Source organism: Rhizophagus irregularis, chromosome 31 (assembly GCF_026210795.1).
Source record: "Rhizophagus irregularis chromosome 31, complete sequence".
Taxonomy (NCBI): Eukaryota; Fungi; Glomeromycota; class Glomeromycetes; order Glomerales; family Glomeraceae; genus Rhizophagus; species Rhizophagus irregularis.
This window is the reverse complement of record NC_089459.1, coordinates 198,042-222,293: the sequence shown is the minus strand read 5'-3', so window position 1 is coordinate 222,293 and position 24,252 is coordinate 198,042. Positions and strand designations below refer to the sequence as shown.

The following is a 24,252-nucleotide window of genomic DNA, read 5'->3' as shown; positions in this document are numbered from 1 at the left end:
ACTTTTTTATTTATTTTTTACGCAAATATATCGTTTTTGATTAAGGAGGTGATGCTTTTTGATTATAGAAGTTAGTTGTACAAACTGTTGTATCGTTTTTGATTATTGAAAAAATAAATGTATCATTTTTGATTATTGAAAAAAAATTCTGTCGTTTTTGATTATTGAAAAAAAAATTCTATCGTTTTTGATTATTGAAAAAAAATGTATCATTTTTGATTATTCGATAGTATCACGTTTTATTTATTTAATTTATACTAAACAAGTTAATGTATCATTGTATAACATTTAACGCGTTCACATAATACTTTTCTTCACACGACAAATGGTTTAATTCTTTTTCTTTTCCAAAAATTTTGATTTCTCTTTTGATATTTTTTTCTTTATTATATAATAGTTTTTATAATATATTTTGCGTTTTATAACCTTGTTTATATTTTTTACGTGATAATTATTTGTAATAATTTTCTTTCTATAAATTTGTGTAACGTTACTATATATTATAATATGGAAACTTACGAAAATCAAATCAAATACAACGATGATGGCTCAGTAAATGTACCATTTGGTCGTGCTGCGGAATGGTATATATCAAATGCAAATCTTTTAAAAAATCATCGCTTAAAAAATCAAAGTAGACAAGTTACTCCTAAACTTGTTAAAGCTGGAATCTTAACGGTAGAACGTGTACAAGGGGCAATAGATTACTTAGCATGGAAAACTAAAACTGGAACAGTAAAATCAACAAATCGTATTGATGATATTTTAGTTTTAACCAGTTTAGGAAGAGATTTGGTTTCTCAAATTGAATTAGGATTAGCCAAAAACCAACAATGTTGGTATTGGGTTATGTATTGTTCAGGTGATGGAGGCAACTGTCAAAGATTATGTGGTAGTGTTGGAAAATGTAATGAAAATTGCGAAAATTATAATTTACGAAATAATTTGAAAAATGGAAATGATATGCACCATTGTAGTGTCAGAGTTATTTCTGAATGTCAGTTATCTTGGCTATCATTAGAAAATCCATTGCGAATTACCATTCAAGGAACTCATCGTACATTTCACAATAATAATATTCCTAAAATTTCAAGAATAAATTTAACTTATTCTGTCAGAGATTCAATAGCATTAAGCAGAAGAGCAGACCACAGGACAGCCAAAGGGATAAAAGCGAAATTATTAACATCACTTAATGGTGCATCAGAAGATGTAATTAACAATGCATTAGCAAGCCAACGTATAATATGTAATAATGACAAACTTCGGCAATTTGTTGCCAGAGATGATAAGAAATTAAAGGATGATACTGGTCCTTGGACTCAGCTTGATAGTTTAGTAAATAATATATTAAAATCTCAAGGTTTTATATTATATTATCAAATAGCAGACATTAATCAACCAGCTGATTCACCTGACCGATATTATCAACTTACAATTTCTGATGAGTTTTGGTTAAAAAATGCTCGTAATTACGGTAAAATCTGTATCGGAATAGATGGTAAATATGATTTAAATTTGGACCGTGCACCGGTATTATCAATTGTCACTGAGAATAGTGCTGGTTGCGGATTGCCTGTTGCATTTGGTAAGTAAAATTTGACATATATTAAATTATTTAGTATATAATTTATTGTAATTTATTAAATTGTAAATAAAATATATATATTAGCGCTATTTAATAAGGAAAATCATCATACTATAAAATTGGCTATTGACGCTATTAAAAAAAATATCCCATGTGATAACGAGTTCTGTGAACACAAGTGGTACTATGAAAATCTTTTATCTGGAAACGGATTTCAACGAGTTCGTGAATGTCAAAACAATAATTGGAAGCCATATATCTTAATTGATAAGCATAGACCATCTAAACTTGCTATCCAAAATGCTTCACATAAACCAATTTTATGTTGGTTTCATATTATGAAAACTTTTAGTGAAAATTTAAATAAATGGCAGATACCTGCAAAATTCAGGTAAGTTATATATTATATTAATTTTTTTTTATTAAAATTGATAACTAAATTAATTATTTTATTGTTTAGATATCCAATAGCATTAGCGTTTAAAATTGTAGGTCGTAGTCGAACTGAAGAAACTGCCATTGAAATGGCTAAGAAATATATTGAATTTATTAACACTCTTCCGTTGGAAAAAACCAAGAAAGATAAATTAATAGATGATTTATCTAAAAATTGGATGTGCACAGAGTGGCGATTAAGTTTTATTGATGCTGGTCGTATTTCCAAAAATATTACAAACAGATTTCCATGGACTACAAACAATTTTACAGAACGGATCAATAGGACAATTGAAGCAGTATATAGTGGTAAACAAACACCATTGACATTTATTGAACGAATGTATGGAATAAATTTTCAAAGTGAAACTATTGTAAGTCATGAAGATTTAAATAAGTTTGAATCTGGTTTAGTTACTTTATTCAATACTCAAACGATTGAACAGGTAAGAATTTTTTCGTTATCATTTTTAATTAATATTATTAAATTAATTTATTTTAAATTATTTATAGCAAACTAAAGATGATATATGTTGTGATAAACTTCGAAGATTAAATCAAGGAAGATTAGATTTTCTTCTTAATATGGTTAAGATATCATCAGACCAAAATACTTTTCTTGTCAAAAAAAAATCTGATGATTTATTTGTATCTTTTTATGATGATAAGCCTTTACGTCTAGATGAGGAAATTGTACGAAAATTAAATGATATGGTCAATTTTCTTATGAAATCTTTATTATCCGAAAATATAATATTAGAACAAGGATTTCATATATGTAATGTTATTACTGGTGAATGTACGTGCTGGGAATACATATGGAATAGTTCATTACGTGATAAATGTAGGCACTGTCATGCAGCCACTTTGCTTATAGAAACACAACAAAAAGGACATCTAGAAGTTGTAAACGAAGCAAAGAAAAATCTTGTTCATTATTTTCGTAATAAGGAACGAGTAGTTCCCGCGTCTATAAAAAATAATGTAATATATCAAGGTGACATGGAAGATTCTTATCAAGAAATTATTAGATTATATAATATGCAAGGTAAGATGTTTGAAATAATTTTTTAAAAAATTATTATTGTTATTTATTATATTAATCTTACTTTTGCTCACTAGGTAATAAAATATTTTATCCACTTAAACGGTCATCTCAGGAGATTAAAGATCCATTTCGGCCAGCAGAATTAAGTGAAAGAACAAAATCAAATTTAGGCGCACCTCCTAAATTATCTGCTAAACCTCGATCGTCCCATAGAATAAATTTATTACCAAACCAATCACAATCTGGTAATACGTTTTCTATACAACAAAGGAAAACAAAACAAATTCGAAATCTTAAACGAAAACGAGAAGATAATTTATCTTCAATTAGTACTGGTAAAGATATAGATTTAACGTAATAATATTAATATCTGTATTATTAATTTCTTTACCTATATTTATTTAATAGATAGAAGTACATCTTCATTTGCATCATCATCATCGTTTATAATGCCAAGCCCACCCCGCAATGTATTTCAACATCTTCCAGAACTGCCATCTAATGATGATTTAAACTTGGATTTAGAATTGGATTTAGTACCTAATTCTCACAATTTATGCCCCTATTGTGATAATATCCTACCAGATACTTTACCAGAAAAAATAAAAGACCAGTTACAAAATCTACAAAACAAGCCAATCACAGAAGAAGAACGTTGGTCTTTTTGTATAATGCATCATGGTGAATTGAATATTGTTCCACATGGATTATCAAAAGGATATCCTGAATATATCGATTTTAATGTACTTCCATCACGCATAATCAAATTTGAAAAAGATCTCATTGAAATTATTAACGGAAATATTTCAAGTTACTATTGGGATATTGCATCTTCAATATATAAAGAAGTCGGATATAATAAAGCCAAGGCGCCAATGATGCTCATGAATCGATTTGAAGTTTTTCAGGTTGGTAATTATCTGTTTGAATATAAATTTTGTTTATATTTTATTAATTAGTTTTACTAATTTACAGCCAGGTTATTATGGATTTAATGGGTTATATACTATTGTTAATACTTTAATAGATTTGTTTGTTAACTCTAATAATCTTACAAAAGACCAAACGTACCCATTAGACCCTATGGATTTTATTTACGAAGTTCTAGTACCAGAAGTAACATTACGTCTGATTCAGGAGGACCGTAATAATAGTATAACACTTGAAGATGCGAAAGAAATTTTAAATGATAGTATTGAATTTGGAGTTTATATGCATAGCAATGAAATAGATGATTGATTAATACTATTGTCTTTTAGTTGTAATAAAGACAAATTTTGAGAAAATAAAGATTAAATTTATGACATATAAATGTTGGCAATTCTTTGTTTTAAATGGCTTAATAAAAATATACAAGAAGCAGTAAATAGTAAGGAAACAAAAATAACGATTAATAAGATTAATAATTTGAAATTATTTAGTGGGTTATTAAAAATAAAGTCTCCGATGTGCAAACGCAAGATACAGTATGTCGAATCTATGCATGTGACCATGTGATACTATCGAATAATCAAAAATGATACATTTTTTTTCAATAATCAAAAACGATAGAATTTTTTTTTCAATAATCAAAAACGACAGAATTTTTTTTCAATAATCAAAAATGATACATTTATTTTTTCAATAATCAAAAACGATACAACAGTTTGTACAACTAACTTCTATAATCAAAAAGCATCACCTCCTTAATCAAAAACGATATATTTGCATTTTTTACTGTTCGGATTATGGAAGCTGAATCAAGTTCTAAGCGTTCTAAAAAATCGAAAAAGGATAAAGATTCCAAAAAGAAAAAGTCAAGTAAACATAAAAAACATAAAAAACATCATAAAAAACGAACCCGTCATGAAGAAGAATATAATAGCAGTTCTTCCGGCTCAGATAATGAAAAAAATATTTTAGATAAAGAACTTTCGAATGATATTTTACAGGTAAGTCAACCCCTTTTTTTTAATTCGTTTTTAAAATTTTAAATATCTTATTATTTATATTTTTATTTCTCCTTGAAATTAACTTTACTTATGTAGATCAAAAAGTCAGGTACGTTATATAATTTAATTATTATTATTATTATTATTATTATTAAAAAGAATTTTAATAAATACTTAATTTTTTAATAATTTTAATAGATCATGAAAGTTTGATCCAAGATGAGAGTGACTATATACCTTCTGGAAGGGATAGTGTAGGTATTCAAACCGAATCAAGTACACAGACAGTATTTACCAATTTTAGAAATCCGCTTCATAGAGCAGTTTTTAAACGACCACAAGATGAAAGTTTATATCATTCATCTACTTCTAGTGATGATTATTCGAAAAAGCGTTCGCGATCTCCCTCACCACCAAATCATGATCGTATGAAGACTGTCACAAGTACTAGTACATCGAATATACCATCGGTCATACCAGTGTCATCTTCCGAACCTATTTTATCTCCTAGTGAGTTAAATAAATTACAAGCTAGGGTTCTCAAAGCTAAGTTAAAGAATATGCCGGATGCAGATGATTTGGAAAAAAAATATAATGAAGCTAAAAAAAGAGCAGAATCTGGTTCTGAAGTATGCAATTTCATCATTTTCTTAAAAATATGAATCATTGAATTCCAAGTAATACTATATTTATATTTTTAGTCGCGTGTCGAAGTTTTGCCTGTGCTGGATAGCAGAGGTAGACTTTATGATCTTCAGGGACAAAGATCTGAATCTCCACAACACGCCGGGCCATCACGTCGAAAGAAAGAAAAGGTAATGAACTATAATGTTTTTATTCTTTTTTTAAAAATAATAGTATTAATTCATTATTTTATACAATAGGTTGATACACATGATACAACTGGTGAACGGATACGCTATTTTAAAGATGACGATGGTCTTTCATTAACTGATTTAGTACGTCAGGAAAGAATTGGAACTAGAGATGCAATGGATTCGCATATGGCAGATAGGATCATGAAGGATACGATGTTTCAGGCAATTATGAGTTTATCAATTATGACGATTATGACTATATATATATATTGTGAAAAAAGTTGGTTCAAGTTTTATTAATATTCTTTCCACAATTAGGATGATTTGGAATATATGGACGAAAAAGCAGATAGTATGGCAAAGATGAAATCAAAAACATTTGAACAAAAAAAAGAATTTGCAATTAGAGGTAAAGAAAAGATATTTTTAAATATTTTTAAACCTTTTCTTTTTAATAATTTTTCCGTTTATTCAGATTTTCAAAAGTCGAAACGAACTTTGGATACTTGTATATACTGCTTGAAAGATGATTCGAGACCTCAAGTCGCTATGGTATCATTAGGATATAGGGCATACCTTGCCTTACCAAATATAGTTGAAATGTCTCAAGGTCATTGTTTGATTGTTCCTGTTCAACACGTTACTTCAACTTTAGAATGTGATGATGACGTATGGGATGAAATTAGGGTACTTTGCAATCCTTTAATCTAATAATTTTAGATTTATTTTCATTAAGAAAATTTTTTTACTTTTGCAGAACTTTATGAAATGTTTAATCCAAATGTTCGCCGATGAAGATCGTGGTGTTATTTTTATGGAAACCGTTATCAATATGAAGTGGAATAATCATACTGTTATAGAGTGTATACCAATGCCCTGGGACTTGGCTCAGGATGCTCCCGCATATTTTAAGGTTTAAATTATTTATGATTGTATTCAATTCTTACCTTTCATTTCTTTATACTTATCTATTCAAATATTATGTAGGAAGGAATTTTGGAAAGTAGTGGAGAATGGTCACAGAACAGAAAATTAATTGATACATCTAAAGCAACATTTCGGAGGTCAATGGTTAAAGAATTACCATACTTTCATGTTTGGTTTGGATTAGACAAAGGATATGGACATGTAATAGAGAAAGAGAAATCCTTTCCTTCATGGTTTGGAAAGGAAATTGCTGCTGGGATATGTGATTTACCTCCAAATGTATGGAGAAAACCTAAGAAGCTAAATCCAAAAGATAACCCGAATCGTGTTCAAGAATTTATGAAGAAATGGGAGAAATGGGATTGGACAAAAATGTTACATGAAGAACAATGAGTATCATATTAGAGTTCATGAATTTTAGTCTGAAGTTGTGAAAGGTCAATAAGTCTTATTCGTTTAAATAGATCATAAGATGAGATCATAAATATTGATTATGTATAGTGATTATAGTGATTATTCAAAAATAATATTTATGTACAATTAAGCTTAACAAATATGTTTTGGGATTCACTTTGACGACTCAAGATACAAACAACTACTTAAATACCAGTTCGGTAAATTCGCCTGTATAAAAAAAAAATATATTTTTTTTTTACTTATAGCCTATATGATAGATTTTCTATTACTTATCATTTGTAAATAGACAGAGAAAAATATCAACGAGCAAAGCAGAAACAATAAGCTTAAAAAATGAAAATTAAGCGCATCAAATATCAGAAATAATAAAAAAAAAGGAAAAATGGACGAGAATCTCATATTGAGATATAAATCGGTAAGCGAGAATAAAAAAAAATAAAGCCTCTCCCACACTGGGCATAAAAAAAAAATAATAATACGAAAACGAAAAGGACACAAGCAATTTATTTTTTCTTTTCAAATTTTTCTCCCAAGTTTTATAGAATTAAATGTCATTCACCATCTTATATAAATAATTCATCTTTTAACTTTTCATATTAATAAAGTTCTCAAATTTTTTGAACACAAAAAAGTTTTATTGCAAATACTCAGCTTTAACCAAAATATTCAGAATATAATTTACAAGATGTGAGATAATAAACTAATTACATACTCAAAAAATAGACCAATCAAAGTTGCAAATACTAATGATATACAGTATATTTATTACTCATTACATTACTCATTATGTTTATTAAGCTAATATGTCATATAAACTTTCTTTAGGGCACAGAAGAGCTCTAGAAATATTACTAGAATCAGGAATAAAAGAGATTTTAAAGGAAAGATCCAGAAAGCATTTGATAAAGTGAAATTGAAGGAGTAGATAGAAGTTGGAGAACCATATAAAGAGATAAACAAAATTTTAGGTACTTATAATCATTTTGCTAGTAAATTAAAACATTTACAAATTTTATCTAATGAATCTCTATAGAATTTCCTGATAGTACTCATAAAAATGATATTTTATCTATTAAAAATAAGGCTTTTTGTAAGCCAGCTTGTAAGCTAAAAATACTTTAAAAAATATATTAGCTTGTAAGCCAGACTTGCGAGCCAATATATTTTAAAGTACTTTTAGCTTACAACAGAGCTAACTTGTGAGAAGCTTTATTTTAATAGGATTAGAAAGTAAGTTAATTGATGTTTTTAATTAATAAAGCTAAATTTATAATCTTTTAACTTTTTAAAAAAACTGTCAGAGATAATTCTAATAATAAACAAGAAAAATATTCTGGAAGTGTATCTAAACTTTATTCCAATAAGAATCTGAATTTTAGGAAATACTGCTCACTTTTTGTTTCCATTAAAATACTACTACCAGAACTATATATAAAAACTGTAAATATAGTAGTAAAAGTTCTGAATGAAAAAGTATTTTTAATACAATTAATGTATATAAATAATATGCTTATTCAATTAAATTATTTGGATCTTTTAAATAAATACACCCACCTGCCAAAAGTATCTGGATACCTCTAAAAAATGACCATTGAATCACATTATTTCGACGTTCAGTGATCAGAATTTAATGATTTATGATTCATTGGATTTGTCTAATTGAGATGCATCTAACCGCAGTATTTTCAAGTCTATAAGTTCAATAGAACAGAAGTTATTGCTGAATGTTTAAAAATAGTAAAATGCAAATAACTTTTGATCCACTAATTCTAGAAACATGAAAATAATAGATACCATGTACCTTAACAAGACAAATCTAATGAATCATATTTCATATTTCTAAGTTCAATAGAGAAGAAAACGTTTTGAAATTTGTATATGTCAAATTTTTAAAAGTGAATAATGAATTATTTGCATTTTACTGTTGAGAATAACATCTGATCCATCAAATTTAGAGATATAAAAACACTGCAATTAGATACATCTTGATAATATGAATTTATTGAATCATAAATAATTAAATTCTGTTCACTGGTTATTGAAATAATGTGATTTAACTTTATAAAGTAATTCATTTTTTATCTTTAAAACTTTAGCAAATACAAATTTCACAATGTTTTCTTCCCTATTAAACTTAGAATGATGAAATATGATTCATTAGATTTATCTTGTTAAGGTATATTGTATCTATTATTTTCATGTCTCTAGAATTGATGGATTAAAAGTTATTTGCATTTTACTGTTTTTAGACATTCAGCAATAACTTCTGTTCTATTGAACTTACAGACTTGAAAATACTGCGGTTAGATGCGTCTCAATTAGACGAATCCAATGAATCATAAATCAATAAATTCTGATCACTGGACGTCGAAATAATGTGATTTAATGGTCATTTTTTAGAAGTGTCCGGATACTTATTACATGTTACGAAATTAATTACGTATTCCAAAATTCCGAAATTTGCATAATAGTGCGAAATTGTGAATATCTCGGGATCTAGTGATCGGATTTCGATGATCTTACTACCATTCGATTCGTCTCATTGAGACGAATCTAATGATATGTGTTTCATTTCTATAGCACCGATATTGATGGAGTAAAATTACTATAAACATTTAATGAATTTTGGTATCGGAGCACGATCTAGTGATTAGATTTGAATGAATTTACCACCATTCGATTCGTCATGATGAGACGATTCTAATGACGGTAAGATCATCTTTCTAGCATTGATATTGGCGGAGCTATTACGCTATAAATATTTAAAAGTTATTGGTATCAGAGCGTGATCTAGTGATTGATCTTACTACCATTAGAATCGTCTTATTGAGACGAATCAAATGGTAGTAAGATCATCCAAAACGGATCACTGGGTGCCAAGTTATTATTTGTTAAAGTTTTTATATATAAATCGGCCAAAATTAAGGCTAATTCTGGCCAAATATTTTCGTAATACGAAATTAATTACAGAGTCCGAAATTAATTACGGAATACGGAGTTTTTCTAATGAATTACTTAATAATTACAGAATTACGTAATTACGTATTTCCATAATACTAAAATAATTTTGAACACAAGTATACAAATAATTAGGCTCTACACGGTTTGTAAGCGGTCATGAAAGCCTGGCTCAAGCTTTTCAAGTTCGAGCCAAGCCAAAGCCATGATTAAATTGGCTTGGTGGCTCACGAGCCAGCTTGAAGAGCTCGAGCCAGTTATTAGGCTCAGCTCAAAAAGCTCGAGACCTGTAATCAGATTTCGCTCAAAAAGCTCGAACTGGCTCACGAGCCAAACGAGCTATTATACAAAAAATGTTGCGAAACGTTTTTATATAATAATGCATGCATAAACGAAACATTTTCGCAACTTTTTTTCATTGTTTATTAAAGAATGTTGCGAAAACGTTTATTTAAGTTTTTACATGTAAAATTGAAAAAAAAATGCCGGAACTAATGATTCCAGCATTTTTACATATAAAATTGAAAAAAAAATGCCAGAACTAATAGTTTCAGCATTTTTACATGTAAAATTGAAAAAAAATGCCAGAACTAATGATTCCAGCGTTTTTACATGTAAAATTGAAAAAAAATGCCGAAACTAATAGTTTCAGCGTTTTTACATGTAAAATCAAAAAGAAACCGCCTTACATGTAAAATCGAAAAAAAATGCCAGAACTAATGATTCTGGTGTTTTTACATGTAAAATTGAAAAAAAATGCCAGAACTAATAGTTTCGGCATTTTTACATGTAAAATCGAAAAACGCCAAAAGAAGCTAATTATTCCGGTGTTTTTACTATGTACAATAAAAAAAAATGCCGAAACTATCCGTTTCGGCGTTTTTACATGTAAAATTAAAAGAAATACGCCGAAACTATCAGTTTTGGCATTTTTACATGTAAAATCAAAAGAAATACGCTGAAACTATCAGTTTCAGCATTTTTACATGTAAAACCAAAAGAAATACGCCAGAACCAATTATTCTGGCGCTTTTACATGTAAAATCAAAAAAAAACGCCGAAACTATCAGTTTCGGCATTTTTACGCTGGAACTAATTATTCTGGCGCTTTTACATGTAAAATCAAAAAAAATGCCAAAACTATCAGTTTCAGCGTTTTTACATGTAAAATTAAAAGGAAAAATGCCGAAACAAATACTTTCAGCGTTTTATATAAATATAAAAGTAAAAAACATTTCGCAACTTTTTTTAATAATTTAAAGTAAAAACGTTGCGAAAACGTTTTTATGATAAAGCTCGAGCCAGTTGAAGTAGCTCAAGGCCGCTTGGCTCAAGCCAGGATTTTCATGGCTTAGCGTAGAACTGAGCTGAACCAAGATTTTTTGTGGTCAGCTCATTTCAGGCTTGGCAACTTGGCACAGATCTTCAAGTTCGAGCCAAGCCAGACTGTGTTTAGCTTTCGGAAACATTTCCATTGTATGGCAGCTCAGTAGAGCACTACAAATAATGTCAGAAAATTTGAAGATCAAAAAAGATTAAACCCTTCACAACAGGTTAGCAATTTGGTTCACAAATATTTATTTATATATACATTAATCTTATTAAATACAAATCAGTTAATATTATGGTATCTTTGAAGCAATAGTTCAGAGTTATCATATATTTTAACAATTATAATACTTATATATATTTTTTAAATATTTTTTAGTAACTCTTATTATTATAATAATAATTAAAATAAAAAATATATAATATAAAAAAAAAGAAGAAAAAAACCTAATACAACTAATTAGTAAAATTTAACTACTAAAATATTGCTACTATAAGGTTTAATCCTGCTGTATTTGCTTATTAAATATGAAATAAAGTTTATATTTTTAAAATAATGATTTTTATTTAGAGTTCTTTTTTATAAGTATAGTTAAAAATCCATTTTATTAGATAAATTAAAGTGATTGGCAATTATATTGAATGTGTTACTTTAAAAAAGTAAAAAAAGTATGTTTTTTTAATAAAGTTATGCAAAAATGCAAAGTAACAGTACCTAAAAATTTGTAAGGAGGTTTAATCAGTGATGTGGTGGGACAGTGTCCCACAAAATTTTGATGTCCTGTCCAAGTCCAATTTCATTTGTCCCATCCTGTTCTGTCCAAAATATTGTCCAATTTATTAATATTATATATAAATCATATATCCTTTTATAATTAATTATTGTCCTGGACATCAACAACATCTTGTCCAAGTTCTGGACTGTCCCGTCCTGTCCCATCCAAGGACATGTCCCAGTCCCAGTCACAACACTGCTGGGTTTAATGTTCTATTCACTACACTAATTCCAAAATAGTTTTTTCCATCTTATTTTGTTTAAACTTTACCTAATAGCAATGGTTAAAGGAAAATTATGTCAGAATAACAGTCCTTTTGCTATATGTAATTAATAAGATCTGGAAAAAAATTTAGAAAACTGATTGAAAACTTACTTGATAAAGCAATAAAAGTCCTGCTATTTAACAATTAACATTTAAACTTAACTTTAATGATCAATTATATCAACTATTACAACAATTTTGTCATTTATGATAGAAGAATAATTAAATTATAAAATAAAAAAAAAATACTGATTTATCATATTATCTAAAAGGAAAATAAAAAGTTTCTTTATTATAAAAAGATATGAACACCTTTTAAATATAACAAATACTATAGAGATTTATGTAATAATTAGAAGACTTAAAATCTCAATTAAATCAGATAAAAGAAATGGCAGTGAGTTCAATATTAATAAAAAACATGCTCCAAGTACAAACAAACTCTGTCTTGAAATCAAAGAAGTTACAAATAACTATCTTAGTAGTTCTGGGAATACTCGGTTATCATTTCATTAGTAGTCGCTTTATTGGAAAAGGCCAGAAAACTGTTAAGAGCGAAATGCATCAAATTCAGCAAAAGGGTTGTGGTAAGCAAGTTAAAATAATATTGTCCTTCATATAATAATAATACAATATGATGAATTGTTTCAAATATTTTAAAACCAAAACAGATGAGACCATTGTTGGGCCGCAAGGATCAAAATATGATCCCAGTATAAATTATGGTGAGCTTGTATGGCAGTCATATTACGAATCACATAAGGGAGAAGATTTTGCTGAAGAAATGAAAAAAGTAATGGAATATTATGATGATGAAATTTACTGGGATAGTGAGGAAGGTGCAAAATATAAAAAAATGATTGATTTATCTATACCGGCTAACAACAATATTATGTAATGTCAGATCATAGCTTCCTTTAAAAAAACAGGCAAGACAATTGATCGAAGTACTTAGCTTAGATTTCATATTTTACATGTAATAATTAAATTTGCGGGATTCATCTAATAAAATAAATTCTTTAAATATTTGCTCTAATAGAGTTGCGATGCGTCAATCCGTAAATAAACACATTTCTGCCATTTTATGAATATTAAGTCAATAAAAAGAATTTTTTTTTTAGATATCTTATGAATATCTATCAATACATAATATTGTCTTCAAAAAATAAAAGTAGAGAGAAAATTAAAATGGATTGAATTCATCTGAATCCATTTTTATTTTCTCTTTTTTTATGTACTAAATAGTTATTTTTTAGACTACTAGATTGTGCATTGGTTATTAATTAAAATCTGTGTATAATTACCAAAATGTGCCCTCCGGATCGTAACTCTATGCTCTAAAAACGCAATAAATGAATTTTTCATGAATGGCAGTTGGTTATCAAGAAGGAAATCAGCCAGTCAATAAAAAGGCAAGATTGGTATCATAATTTTGAAGCAAAATAATGGAGCAGGTGATTTTGTACATGCGTTGAAAGAGCATTAAATTCAACACAGTAACATTTATTTTATGTCGTTTAATATAAATCATGTGATGCTATTTGTTCAGAGACTAAAAAAAAAAATAAATAAATACTTGATGGAATTATGACATAAGGAATACTGTAATTATTTCTCTTTTGCATGAAGTTTATATTATATTTATTTATTTAATTAATAAAAATCAAATTTTATATATTCTTAAAAATTTAAAGCAGTTCCTATTTAATAAAATAATCATGATCGCCGTAATATTACGGCACAATTCAAAGAAAAATTTTCCCTGGATTCGACGAAAGAACTGAAAGAACAAGCAAATGTGAGTTTCCTTCCTTTTTTTATAAAAAAAAAAATATTTCCAAAAATAAAAAAAATATTCTTCAACTTACATATTATACAAATAGTCTATAATTTTGCCAATTCCTGAACGAAGTATGCGTCGTTGTCTTATATGGATATAAGCATTTTCGTTACTTATTTCATCTGCGCATTCTAAAGCTTTATGACGTTTAATGGCCTGGCGTGTTCAATAGCTCTGGCATCAACGATAAAATTTCTTGTAAAGTCAAAGTCCGGAGCGTTTACAGTCCTACGCTTTGCTCTGGACAATCAATCTCTTGCATTCTTCAAGAACTTTAAATAAATTAAAATCAATCCACTTGGTTTTAGAATTCTTTCCTTTGATCTTCATTATAGGGGAATGATTATAAATAAATAATTTTTATTATGTTTGTGGTTCTAACGTTACCGGCAAGACAAATGTCTCATCCGGTTTCCAAATTCTTTTATGAGTGACCTTATTTCTAGCGGATCTATATACGACCATCAATTGCATTTCATCGAATTCAACATTACCAAACTCTCTACTAATTTCAAGGAGGTTACTTTTTATATTATCATTACTATCCGCATCATAAAACATATGCGAGAATGCAGCATATTTCACGCAGTATCTGCGTTCGTATTCATCCATTATATATATTTGCCATTTAGACATTATTTCGCATGCATCATCAATTGAATTTCTTGTAGATTCTCCGAAACATTCATGCACGGCATCTTTATTAATCACTAATGTTAGATCTGACAAGGAGAATTAATTCCATTCTTATCAGAAGCTTGAATTATAATTAAACTATTTCTATCGTTTATGATAGATGATACAATGTCATATGATCTTTTGTAAGTCTCAGTTCTATTCGTAGCGTTAATCGTATCGATTTTTTGATAACATTTTCTTCCGGCTCTTTGTAATATGGTTGCCATCGTGAAAAAATGAGGAAACACTGATTCTGTACCATGAAACAACTAAAACATGATATTTATAGGTAAAATCACCAATCACTAACAACTAATAATAGTTTTTCTTTATCGAAATATTTAGGTCTCGAAATACTTGCTATAAACCAGTGAAATAGACAACTGTGACCTCGGGTCGCGATCTCGTTGTTTCGAAAATATTTTGCTGCGGAATTGAAGTATGGCATAAATTGTACTATGTGAGATATAAATGAAACAAGACGAATGTGACCTCGAATCACGGTCTCGTTGTTGAAATTTTTTCAAATACTGAATATTGTGCTCCATGGTAGAACAAAAAATATGAACAGATTATTTCTCTCTTTGTATAGTTTTAAAGGTAATCATTAATGTCAAGCTCGTTAGCACCATCATTACATAAACCTAAAACAGCAGTTTGCGTTAATTTTTTCAGGAATATAGATGATCCATGTCAAAAAATACGTACTAGATATCCTGTTGAGCAAAGGATTGATATAGGTTGTCATCACTGGATTGATATCATATTTCGGGAATGGATTTGAGAACAATAAATACTTCTTCCGTTGTTGGTCTTAGATGTGGGTCTTGTTGCCAACATTCCTGATAGAGATTTACATATTTACTCGGAGTCCCACATATTGGCATCTCACGTTGTTATTAGAGATCAGTGCGATCACTTTTTGAGGTGATTCGGAATTAAATAGTGGCTGTCCACTGCAGATTTCCCACAAAAGGAACCTAAACTACACGTCAGACTTCTCATCAAGGCAATATTCATTTGAAATAAACAACGGGGGTTCCATGTAAGCAGGTATTTCACCAACAAATGTTCATATACTATGATCAATCATTTCTGATAACCCAAAATCGGAAATTTTTATTTTGCGTTGATTAATTAATGTTGTTAGAATGCTGAACATGTTCCAGATATACAACATATTAAAATCTGCTCTAGTTAATTATAATCTCACAACAACAATAAAATCCAAATCTCAACCTTACAAGAACCCGGTGGATAACTTTTGTCATGAATCCAGAGGAGGCCATTGATAATTTCTTGTATGAAACGAAGCTTATCAAACTATGTTAAGTTCTGAAAGTTGTATTCAAGATACTTTCACAAGCTGCCCCATCTGCATATTGCGCAAACTGTTGATTGGTATTATCAATTCGGTTAAACAATGAAATAATATGATAAAATGAAATCAAGAATATGTTATAAATCAGCCTACCTTGTGCCATACCATTAAACGTGATAATATTATCATAATCAAGTATTAATCTGATGAATTCGCATCTATCCTCATGAGTTGTTGTTTGCGCATCAATGATAAGAACTTGTACACACCTCTTTATTAAAATTTCTGACCTCAATAAATTCTCTGATGTTCGGATTTGACTTGACATATTTGAGTATGACTTTTTCTTTACGTTCTTTCCACTCTGCGCTATAAATCAATCCAAATCCGCCTTCTCTAATTGGCTCTCTTTTAATGAACTTATTGTGATCTATCTATCATAGAATCTTTACAAAGAAGAGAGATAATATATCATTTAATAACAAAGTCTACGGATGGAAGTATACAGACAGTGTCTCCAGAACTAATAGTATAGAAGTGGATTGTATAGTTGCAGAATTTTCAAAGAAGACAGAACAAAGATCCTGCATCTTATTCACAATAACCTGCACAGCGAATTGCGCTGGAATTGTACTTGATGCAATAGAGCAGATACTAAACTTTCTTGTACCTGGATGGGAAATACGTCTTTAATTTTTAATTGAAAAAGATTTGTGCAAGTAAGTTCTTTCCCTGCAGATTTGCTGTACACTCTATCCTAGAAACGAAATATATTTAATTAACAAACAGCTCATTTAATACGTGACAACATATAATTGACATACCATGTACGTGAGAGACTTGTTTTATATATATTAATATCATAGTCCAGCTATATATTTTCAACGATTTTATGAACGTCAAAAGAGGAAATGTCCCTTGCATAAAGCGTAGAGACTATCCGCTTCTGTACTTCGTCCAATCTTCGATCAATCCTATGGCCCAGCCATATACTACATTCCCCTCTTTATATGGTATAATTCAGGGAAATTGCACTCGTAGTATTTTATAACAACAGTTATTATTTTAAAATATAAATATAAAACGAAAATATAAAATATATTGAAAAAAATTTTATTAGGCGACACAACCAATTTTTGCAGCTCCATTTTGTGGGCGCGGCAAAAGTATCGATCTTGATAGGTCAGGGGGATAGTTCTTGATATATCAATAATAAAAATAAATATATGTCTATCAAGATTCAAGAAGCATACCGCATCTATATCAAGATCGATACTTTTGCGTGGGCGCGGTTTCTATTCATGCACGATGCCGATCCTACGGTAAATGTATTAATAAAATCGGTCCCCAGCTCTCCCAGCTCTTAGAAATTTTTCTTACTTCGCAGCTAAAACTGTTGTATTATTTTCTCCGAGCCTAAACTCGTTGAAGGAAGCGCTGGCAAGAAATTATTAAAAACATTTGAAGCATTAAAGAGACAATACACAATTAAGGTCGAATATTTTGGCTGTGCCCAAAGAAATAATTTCAGAGCTCGCGACTAAAGACTATTTTTTAAAATTTCGACGGGCTTTACTAGGTTATTGTAATGAATTGTTATTTATTTTTTGACCCTGCGTGTTTCATGAAAGATAACTGTCAGCAACACATTCAAAAAGTTAATAAAACCGAACAGGTATCATTGTCTTATCAATTCTATAGTATATTGCTGTATTTTGCCAACAAATTTGAACTAGACTTGTGGCTAATAGAGTTCCTTGATGTTAACATAAATACAGAAAAATACAACCGTTTGTGTTTTGTCAACACAGAAAAATGCGTTCTGTCAACATCAATTGTCTGGTTCTAGGAAAGCCATTCAGAAATATAATCTCTATCAAAATTAAAGAAAACGAAACAAATTGGCGAACTCAGAAGGCTGAAAAAGATTACTTCGAAACTGTTGACGCGAAGTGACTTATTTTGAAATCAAAGATATTTGGAAAGAGTTTCCTTTCAAATCCAATCTCCACGTAGTCGTTAAAATCGGAGGTTTCCCATTTCAACAAATAACAAAAATGCTCGTAATCAGTTATAAAAGTCAATTGCATAATTTCTGGATATCCTTTTGATACATACTATCCGATTAAATTTCTATAGAGGAATATTGGTAAGCATAAGTCTATGATCAAAAACGATGGAAATCTTTCTTTAGCCATATTGTCTCTAATGAACTAAAACTCATGATACAAACGCCCTCCTAAGGTTATTACGTGTAAAGAAGATAAAGGTGTCATGAAAAACTTGACAAAATTAAGGGTATTTCTCTTCTTCATGTTATGATAAGTTCAGATACCTGGAAAGAGTACATTGTAAAGCCGTTTATAAAAACAAGCACAAGAAGCAATTTTAATGAAAGATCACCTATATCATGGTAATATTAGTCAGATGAAAGAGCGAATTACACAAATATTTAAGAGTTCTATTGATCTCTAAAGGACACATTATGGAAAGACTCGAGGAGAACTAATTCGTAATGACAAGTTAGAAATTGCAAAAAATTTCTCACGTGACTTTTCGAAATTGTGAATTTTGTAATGTGCAATTGTGCAAATGAATCCACGTTAGAACATACCATACGAGGAGTTTGTAGAATCGATATTATAATCATCGAAGTTAAACACGGTTCCCAGAGAGTGCAGATACAACTCTAAAGACTTTCAAGTTAGATAATCACATCAAAATATGTAAATAATTTATTGCATTACCGATAAAAGAACATCTTTTTTTACATATGAGACAAAAACAAATATAACGTAGTGAAACTGACTAAAGCCAGTTCGTATGCTTCGCTTAGAATATTATCTATGAGCTTACAATGTAACGATTTTACGTAAAATTACCATTATCTTTCCGAATAAATTTTACCTTTATAAGGAACCTATCATCGTCTATTGCATTTAAAATTCCTTTAGCACGTTCTTCAGTCATTTCAGCATCATAATCTGTTACACTCTCAAGAACAGGGATAATTAATTTTCGACCATAGATATCGACAACAGAATCCTTCAGTGTACAAGAATCAACAGATTTAATTAACCCAAATCACGTAAGTATATCACATGGGTACCTATAAAAGAATCAATTTATTATCATAACAAAAAACTCATTGTATTTAGAAGATATTGCACAAGTACATTTCTTAATTAATATAAATAGATAAAATTTGAACAAGTAAATTTAACATCAAAAAGTATTAATAATACTGATATTGCAAAAGTAATTTAAACCATTTATAAATAAAACTTTAATAAAAATTTTATATACTTTAGTATGTATCTGTTTAACTATATAAACAGTTAGTCAATACAGCTTAAAAAATGATCAATGTAGAAATTCGCGAAAATAAATATATAATTTTTTTAATTAAATCTTTTTTACAGTATTAATTAATTTTATTAATTTTTTTATTTATTTATTATTTATTCTTTTTTCTAAAAAAAAATTTACAATTAATTTCATAAAAAAAAAAGTTTTGAGGCGAAATTCTCATAAACTAAAGAACAAATTTTTCTGATGTGAATATATTTTTCCTCTTTCTTTTTTCTCTATTTTTTTTTTTTTTTTTGTATATATATAAAAAAAAATGCCACTAATTAGAACTATTATATAATACCAAACCTATTTAATAATTGTTTGATTCAAAAGGATTTTTATCTCTGATATCATGTCTTTTAAGTGGTAATGGTTTAGGAGGTAATGTTGGTTTAACATGATATTGACCATCAGTTAAAGAATCATTATAATCATCATATGTTTCATTATCATCCGGTTGAGGTGGACTATAACTTCTCGGAAAAGTTGGATTTACAATATTTTTTTGTGAGAAACGATTATTTTTTAGAGCATTCATCTTTGAACGTAAAGTATTAAATTTGTTTTCATCATCTTCTTTAATACTTTTACTAAATTGAGAAGGTTGAGCAGAAGCGGTGGGTGAATCCGAATTATGTGTAATATCATTAATCATCGATCTAGCATTTTTCCTTCTTTGATATATGAACCACAATACACGAATTATTCCCATTAATATTACAATAAACCATACGGATGTTAATACATAAAATAATGGTAATTCAGCACGTAAATTTTTCTCATAAGTATCAAATATTTTACCAATTTCACCCCCAATTTCACCATTACCATTACCATTTTCAGAAAGAGGAGAACCAACAAGATTAGTTGTAACTTGACCAACAACATCATCCATATTATCCTTACTAAGTAATAAAAGAGAATTATTTACACGAGGTAATCCAATAAAAGCATTGTTCTGAATAAAAGTTAATCCCGCTTGAATTCCTTCAACTTTTGTCAAAATTAGACAATCAACTAATTGTTGCACAATTGGTATTAATACTGGTACATCTTTAAAGGTATTTTGAACAAAGGTAGTAATTTCATCTACAGCAGTATTTAATGTATTATTTAATGTGGTGGTTGTAACGTTAACCCATGAAAGTAAATCCTGGTTTAAATCATTTTCTAGTAACCCAATTACATTGTTACTATCGGATGCAAATTGATTTGATGTTGAAGATAATTGAGAATTAATTAAATTTCCAACGGAATTACCAAAATTACTTACAGCATCAGCGATTGGTTGTTTATAATTATTTTTAACCGCATGAAGAACAGCTAATTGTAAATAAATTCCTATTATACCTGACATACCAATAATTAAACAGATTAACGCGGGTTTATGTAAAATATAATCACAAAACCATCTGAATAAATCACCATTTTCCCGATTCTTAAATAATTTTGAAGCTTTTATAATCCACCTCATGATAAAAGGATGTTCGGCTATTTTGATCACTTCGATTACTGAATCTTTGTCTGATTTTAAATTAATTAATTTTACAGTTTTGGTCGTTCGACTGATATGCAATTTATATCTTATATGAGTATACCAAATTACTAATGCATTAGCCACAATCATTAATAACACTACTACAAAAATAATTCCAAGACCAATACGAGCTGCTTTAATGAGATCACGTGAAATGTCATCAAGAATGCTAAGATCCAAATTTTCCGCGCAAAAATTAATTTGATTCTTTGGTGGTACTGGTAAAGCAGTTTCATTAAATTTTACATTTGACATAATACCACTAACAGTTCCTCTTAATTCTTGAAATGGTATAGAGATTAAACCTGAAACTTTTGATTCAATTTCGCTCATTGTAGGAATATTTCCATTTAACGTATTAAGACCATTATTAATATCGGTTGTTGGTAATTGAAAATTATTTAAAAAATCTAATGATATCGTAACTGTATCTGGCAAAGAAGGTTTAAAAGGATTATTGGGTATTTTATCAATAAATTCACGTGCTTTATTTATAGCTGAATTTACTCCTGAAAGTTGAGAATCTATTTGTGTCTTAATTCCATTAAGCTGACCGTTTGTAGCATCTCCTATTGCTTGAATAGATGCTGTCAAAGTTCCGATTGATCCTCTTATAGCAAATTCCAAGAGACACTGATATGTACGAGTATAAACATGTATTAACCAAATTATAATACCATCCATTGCAACGATTAATAAATCTATCATTCTTGCAGCTCCTTTAATTGTAAGATTAACACCATCAATTGTTGCTCGATTAAATCCACCTGCCATAAAATGTGGTAAAGAAGTTACAGTTGAAGATGCAACTTCAAGTGCATCACATGATCTATTTGCTTTTTCTTTAACTTGATCAATTATCGGTTCAATTGAATTCATAGCAATAAATAATCTTAATATTATAAACATTAATGCTATTACTGTATAATTTACCCATGACAAAGAAAGTTTGCTTCTCAATCCAACGTATGGTTTAATCTTTCTAGGTGGTAATTGTGGTGAGGCAAAATCCGTTCCTATATCTTCCTTCTCTGATCCTTCTTCTAATTGTCTTGATGATCTTGATGACGCACCAGGCGGCGATTTTTTTTTATTAAGAGGTAATGGTACTATAGTTCTAAGTGGCATTTTTTTTTTTTAGTCAAATTATAATAATAATTATTATATATCTAAAATAATAAAATTTTTTTTAAAAAAAAGAATGAAATAACAAAAAAGAAAAAAAAAGATAGAGAGATAGAGGAATGCGGTCCAGCCTGAAGGGAAAAACAATCATAATTCAACATATTTATAATGATTTTTTTTTTTTTAATTGATTTTAATACCATATTAGGACAATAATATGTATAACAAGATTCAAGAAGAACAATATTGTTGTGTCAAAAGGTTGTGAAACACTAATTAGAAACAACAAAAAAAAGGGAAAGGGACCTTTTAAAACTTCTGGAAAACAACATTATTTTTATAAAGAAGAATACAATGAACAAAGCAATTACGTATCGTATTCATCCTTTCAAAGTTTCAAATGTGGTAGGACAATTATTAGATGTGTGCATGTGTTGTGTACATTTTTGGTTAAAACAAACAAGGGCAACCGCGGGTCTATTTTTGTGATCCAATTATCGTTAATACCGTTAATGCTTTGGTTTAAATTTTTATTCATGTTGAAATCAAACATGTACATAATTTATATTATATATTTAGTAGTTTAACATTTTCGTTTTAAATAATCAAATTTAGAAAATTATAATTATGGAAAATATGATAGTTTCCAAATTTGGATGTCAAATAAATTAAGTAGTAGATCTTAGTATAATTATAAAAGATAACGTCATCATTTATAATTTTTCGTCAACATCGTATATTTTTTTCTGATGATCATTTTCATGATTTAAAAGGACTTGAAAAGATTTGAAAGCACGTAACGGGAAAATATTTCTCGGGAAGCATTATTATTATCAAGACAAGTGAGGTTAACTTCAGATTTGGGATTGGGACAAGGACATGTCCATAGACGGACAGAATAGGACATTCCTAGGACAGTCCAAGGGAATGGACATGAACTTGTTAATAGGTCAATATTAGAACTTTACATAACTTACCACGAAATTACATTGTATCCGAAATTGATGAACTCCCCATGAAATTACATTATATCCGAAATTGACATGTATAATGTATAAACTTCACACGAATTACATTAGATCCAAAATTAACATGTATAAACTTGAACACAAAGCTTCAACCAAATTTTGGCTAATATTAGGATTTTTTTACTAATTCTAAATATTTATATATTTTCATATAACGATATAACAGATAACTCATTTATTCAAGTCTTTTAGGTATAAATTTATTTAATTTACCCAAATTTCTTTCTGGTATCATCCTATAACCAAGATAACTACGATATAACGATATGTCCGAGATTCATGTGAGAACTTTAATAAAAATATCATTATATGATTCTCATTATAATGAATTTTATCGTTATCTCGAGCTCTTAATATTTATCGGAAATTATCGGTATATAGAAGTCTGACTAGTAGAATATATGATTAAATAAATCGGTCGACTAAATACATGATTTAAATTTTCTAATAGAAAATTTAAAAATTTTGAGTATGAACAAATTATAAACCTTTGATCTCACTATACTTTATATCCCATACTGTATATAGGAAAAAAAGATTCTGAAGAAGACTTAATGTCCGAAGAATGTTTAAATATCCGAAATATTCAGAAGATTTAATGTTTGAAGAATATTCAAATATCCGAAATATTAAGAAGATCTAGTGCTGGAAGGATATTTAAATATCCGAAATATTCAAAAGATTTAGTACTTCTTTAATATGAACATTTGATAATTCGAACTCTTTCAAACCCTTTCAAGTTTTCGTAAAAAATTCTTTGATTCGTGTAAAATAACGAATAATAAGTTGCAGATAAAATTATTCCTTAATGGACCTGAATAAATATAATTAAAAAGAAACAATATAAGAAACTAATCTTTTATGGTGAAAAGTACAAA

The 24,252-nt window shown here is 28.8% G+C and overlaps 7 protein-coding genes across 7 annotated transcripts; 4 read left to right on the top strand and 3 right to left on the bottom strand.

Moving 5' to 3' along the window:
- Window positions 1–507: 507 nt before the first annotated feature.
- On the top strand, window positions 508–4,310 carry OCT59_022154 (uncharacterized protein; the record flags this gene model as incomplete). The annotated part of the gene is made up of 7 exons (XM_066144640.1): window positions 508–1,588; window positions 1,673–1,979; window positions 2,049–2,469; window positions 2,537–3,071; window positions 3,146–3,406; window positions 3,480–3,979; window positions 4,047–4,310. The coding sequence occupies 7 exons, from the start codon at window positions 508–510 to the stop codon at window positions 4,308–4,310; spliced, it is 3,369 nt and encodes a 1,122-aa protein (XP_066006082.1).
- Window positions 4,311–4,681: 371 nt separating this feature from the next.
- On the top strand, window positions 4,682–7,639 carry OCT59_022153 (uncharacterized protein). Its single transcript, XM_066144639.1, has 9 exons — window positions 4,682–5,002; window positions 5,099–5,111; window positions 5,201–5,631; window positions 5,704–5,817; window positions 5,887–6,042; window positions 6,139–6,229; window positions 6,296–6,507; window positions 6,578–6,733; window positions 6,808–7,639. Exons 1-9 carry the CDS (start codon window positions 4,799–4,801, stop codon window positions 7,138–7,140), a joined length of 1,710 nt encoding a protein of 569 aa, XP_066006081.1. The 5' UTR covers window positions 4,682–4,798; the 3' UTR covers window positions 7,141–7,639.
- A 5,273-nt stretch (window positions 7,640–12,912) lies between these two features.
- OCT59_022152 (uncharacterized protein) lies at window positions 12,913–13,389 on the top strand (the record flags this gene model as incomplete). Its single annotated transcript, XM_066144638.1, has 2 exons — window positions 12,913–13,078; window positions 13,163–13,389. 2 exons carry the CDS (start codon window positions 12,913–12,915, stop codon window positions 13,387–13,389), a joined length of 393 nt encoding a protein of 130 aa, XP_066006080.1.
- Window positions 13,390–14,207: 818 nt separating this feature from the next.
- OCT59_022151 (uncharacterized protein) lies at window positions 14,208–15,236 on the bottom strand (the record flags this gene model as incomplete). Its single annotated transcript, XM_066144637.1, has 4 exons — window positions 14,208–14,271; window positions 14,360–14,487; window positions 14,719–15,041; window positions 15,107–15,236. 4 exons carry the CDS (start codon window positions 15,234–15,236, stop codon window positions 14,208–14,210), a joined length of 645 nt encoding a protein of 214 aa, XP_066006079.1.
- Window positions 15,237–16,368: 1,132 nt separating this feature from the next.
- On the bottom strand, window positions 16,369–16,658 carry OCT59_022150 (uncharacterized protein; the record flags this gene model as incomplete). Its single annotated transcript, XM_066144635.1, has 2 exons — window positions 16,369–16,400; window positions 16,484–16,658. 2 exons carry the CDS (start codon window positions 16,656–16,658, stop codon window positions 16,369–16,371), a joined length of 207 nt encoding a protein of 68 aa, XP_066006078.1.
- A 1,487-nt stretch (window positions 16,659–18,145) lies between these two features.
- On the top strand, window positions 18,146–18,652 carry OCT59_022149 (uncharacterized protein; the record flags this gene model as incomplete). Its single annotated transcript, XM_066144634.1, has 3 exons — window positions 18,146–18,282; window positions 18,470–18,479; window positions 18,575–18,652. The coding sequence occupies 3 exons, from the start codon at window positions 18,146–18,148 to the stop codon at window positions 18,650–18,652; spliced, it is 225 nt and encodes a 74-aa protein (XP_066006077.1).
- Window positions 18,653–19,727: 1,075 nt separating this feature from the next.
- Window positions 19,728–22,412, bottom strand: OCT59_022148 (uncharacterized protein). The gene has a single exon (XM_025314214.2). The coding sequence runs from the start codon at window positions 22,347–22,349 to the stop codon at window positions 19,995–19,997; it is 2,355 nt and encodes a 784-aa protein (XP_025185598.1). The 5' UTR covers window positions 22,350–22,412; the 3' UTR covers window positions 19,728–19,994.
- Between the last annotated feature and the right edge of the window lie 1,840 nt (window positions 22,413–24,252).

What these genes read in the sequence shown, in the direction of transcription:
- OCT59_022153 (XM_066144639.1), top strand. Translation starts at nt 4,799, where the DNA reads ATGGAAGCTGAATCAAGTTCTAAGCGTTCTAAAAAATCGAAAAAGGAT. An exon ending in CACGTCGAAAGAAAGAAAAG is followed by an intron (nt 5,818 to 5,886) that starts GTAATGAACTAT and finishes TTTATACAATAG; the next exon opens with GTTGATACACATGATACAAC. An exon ending in ATGCTCCCGCATATTTTAAG is followed by an intron (nt 6,734 to 6,807) that starts GTTTAAATTATT and finishes AATATTATGTAG; the next exon opens with GAAGGAATTTTGGAAAGTAG.
- OCT59_022148 (XM_025314214.2), bottom strand. Translation starts at nt 22,349, where the DNA reads ATGCCACTTAGAACTATAGTACCATTACCTCTTAATAAAAAAAAATCG.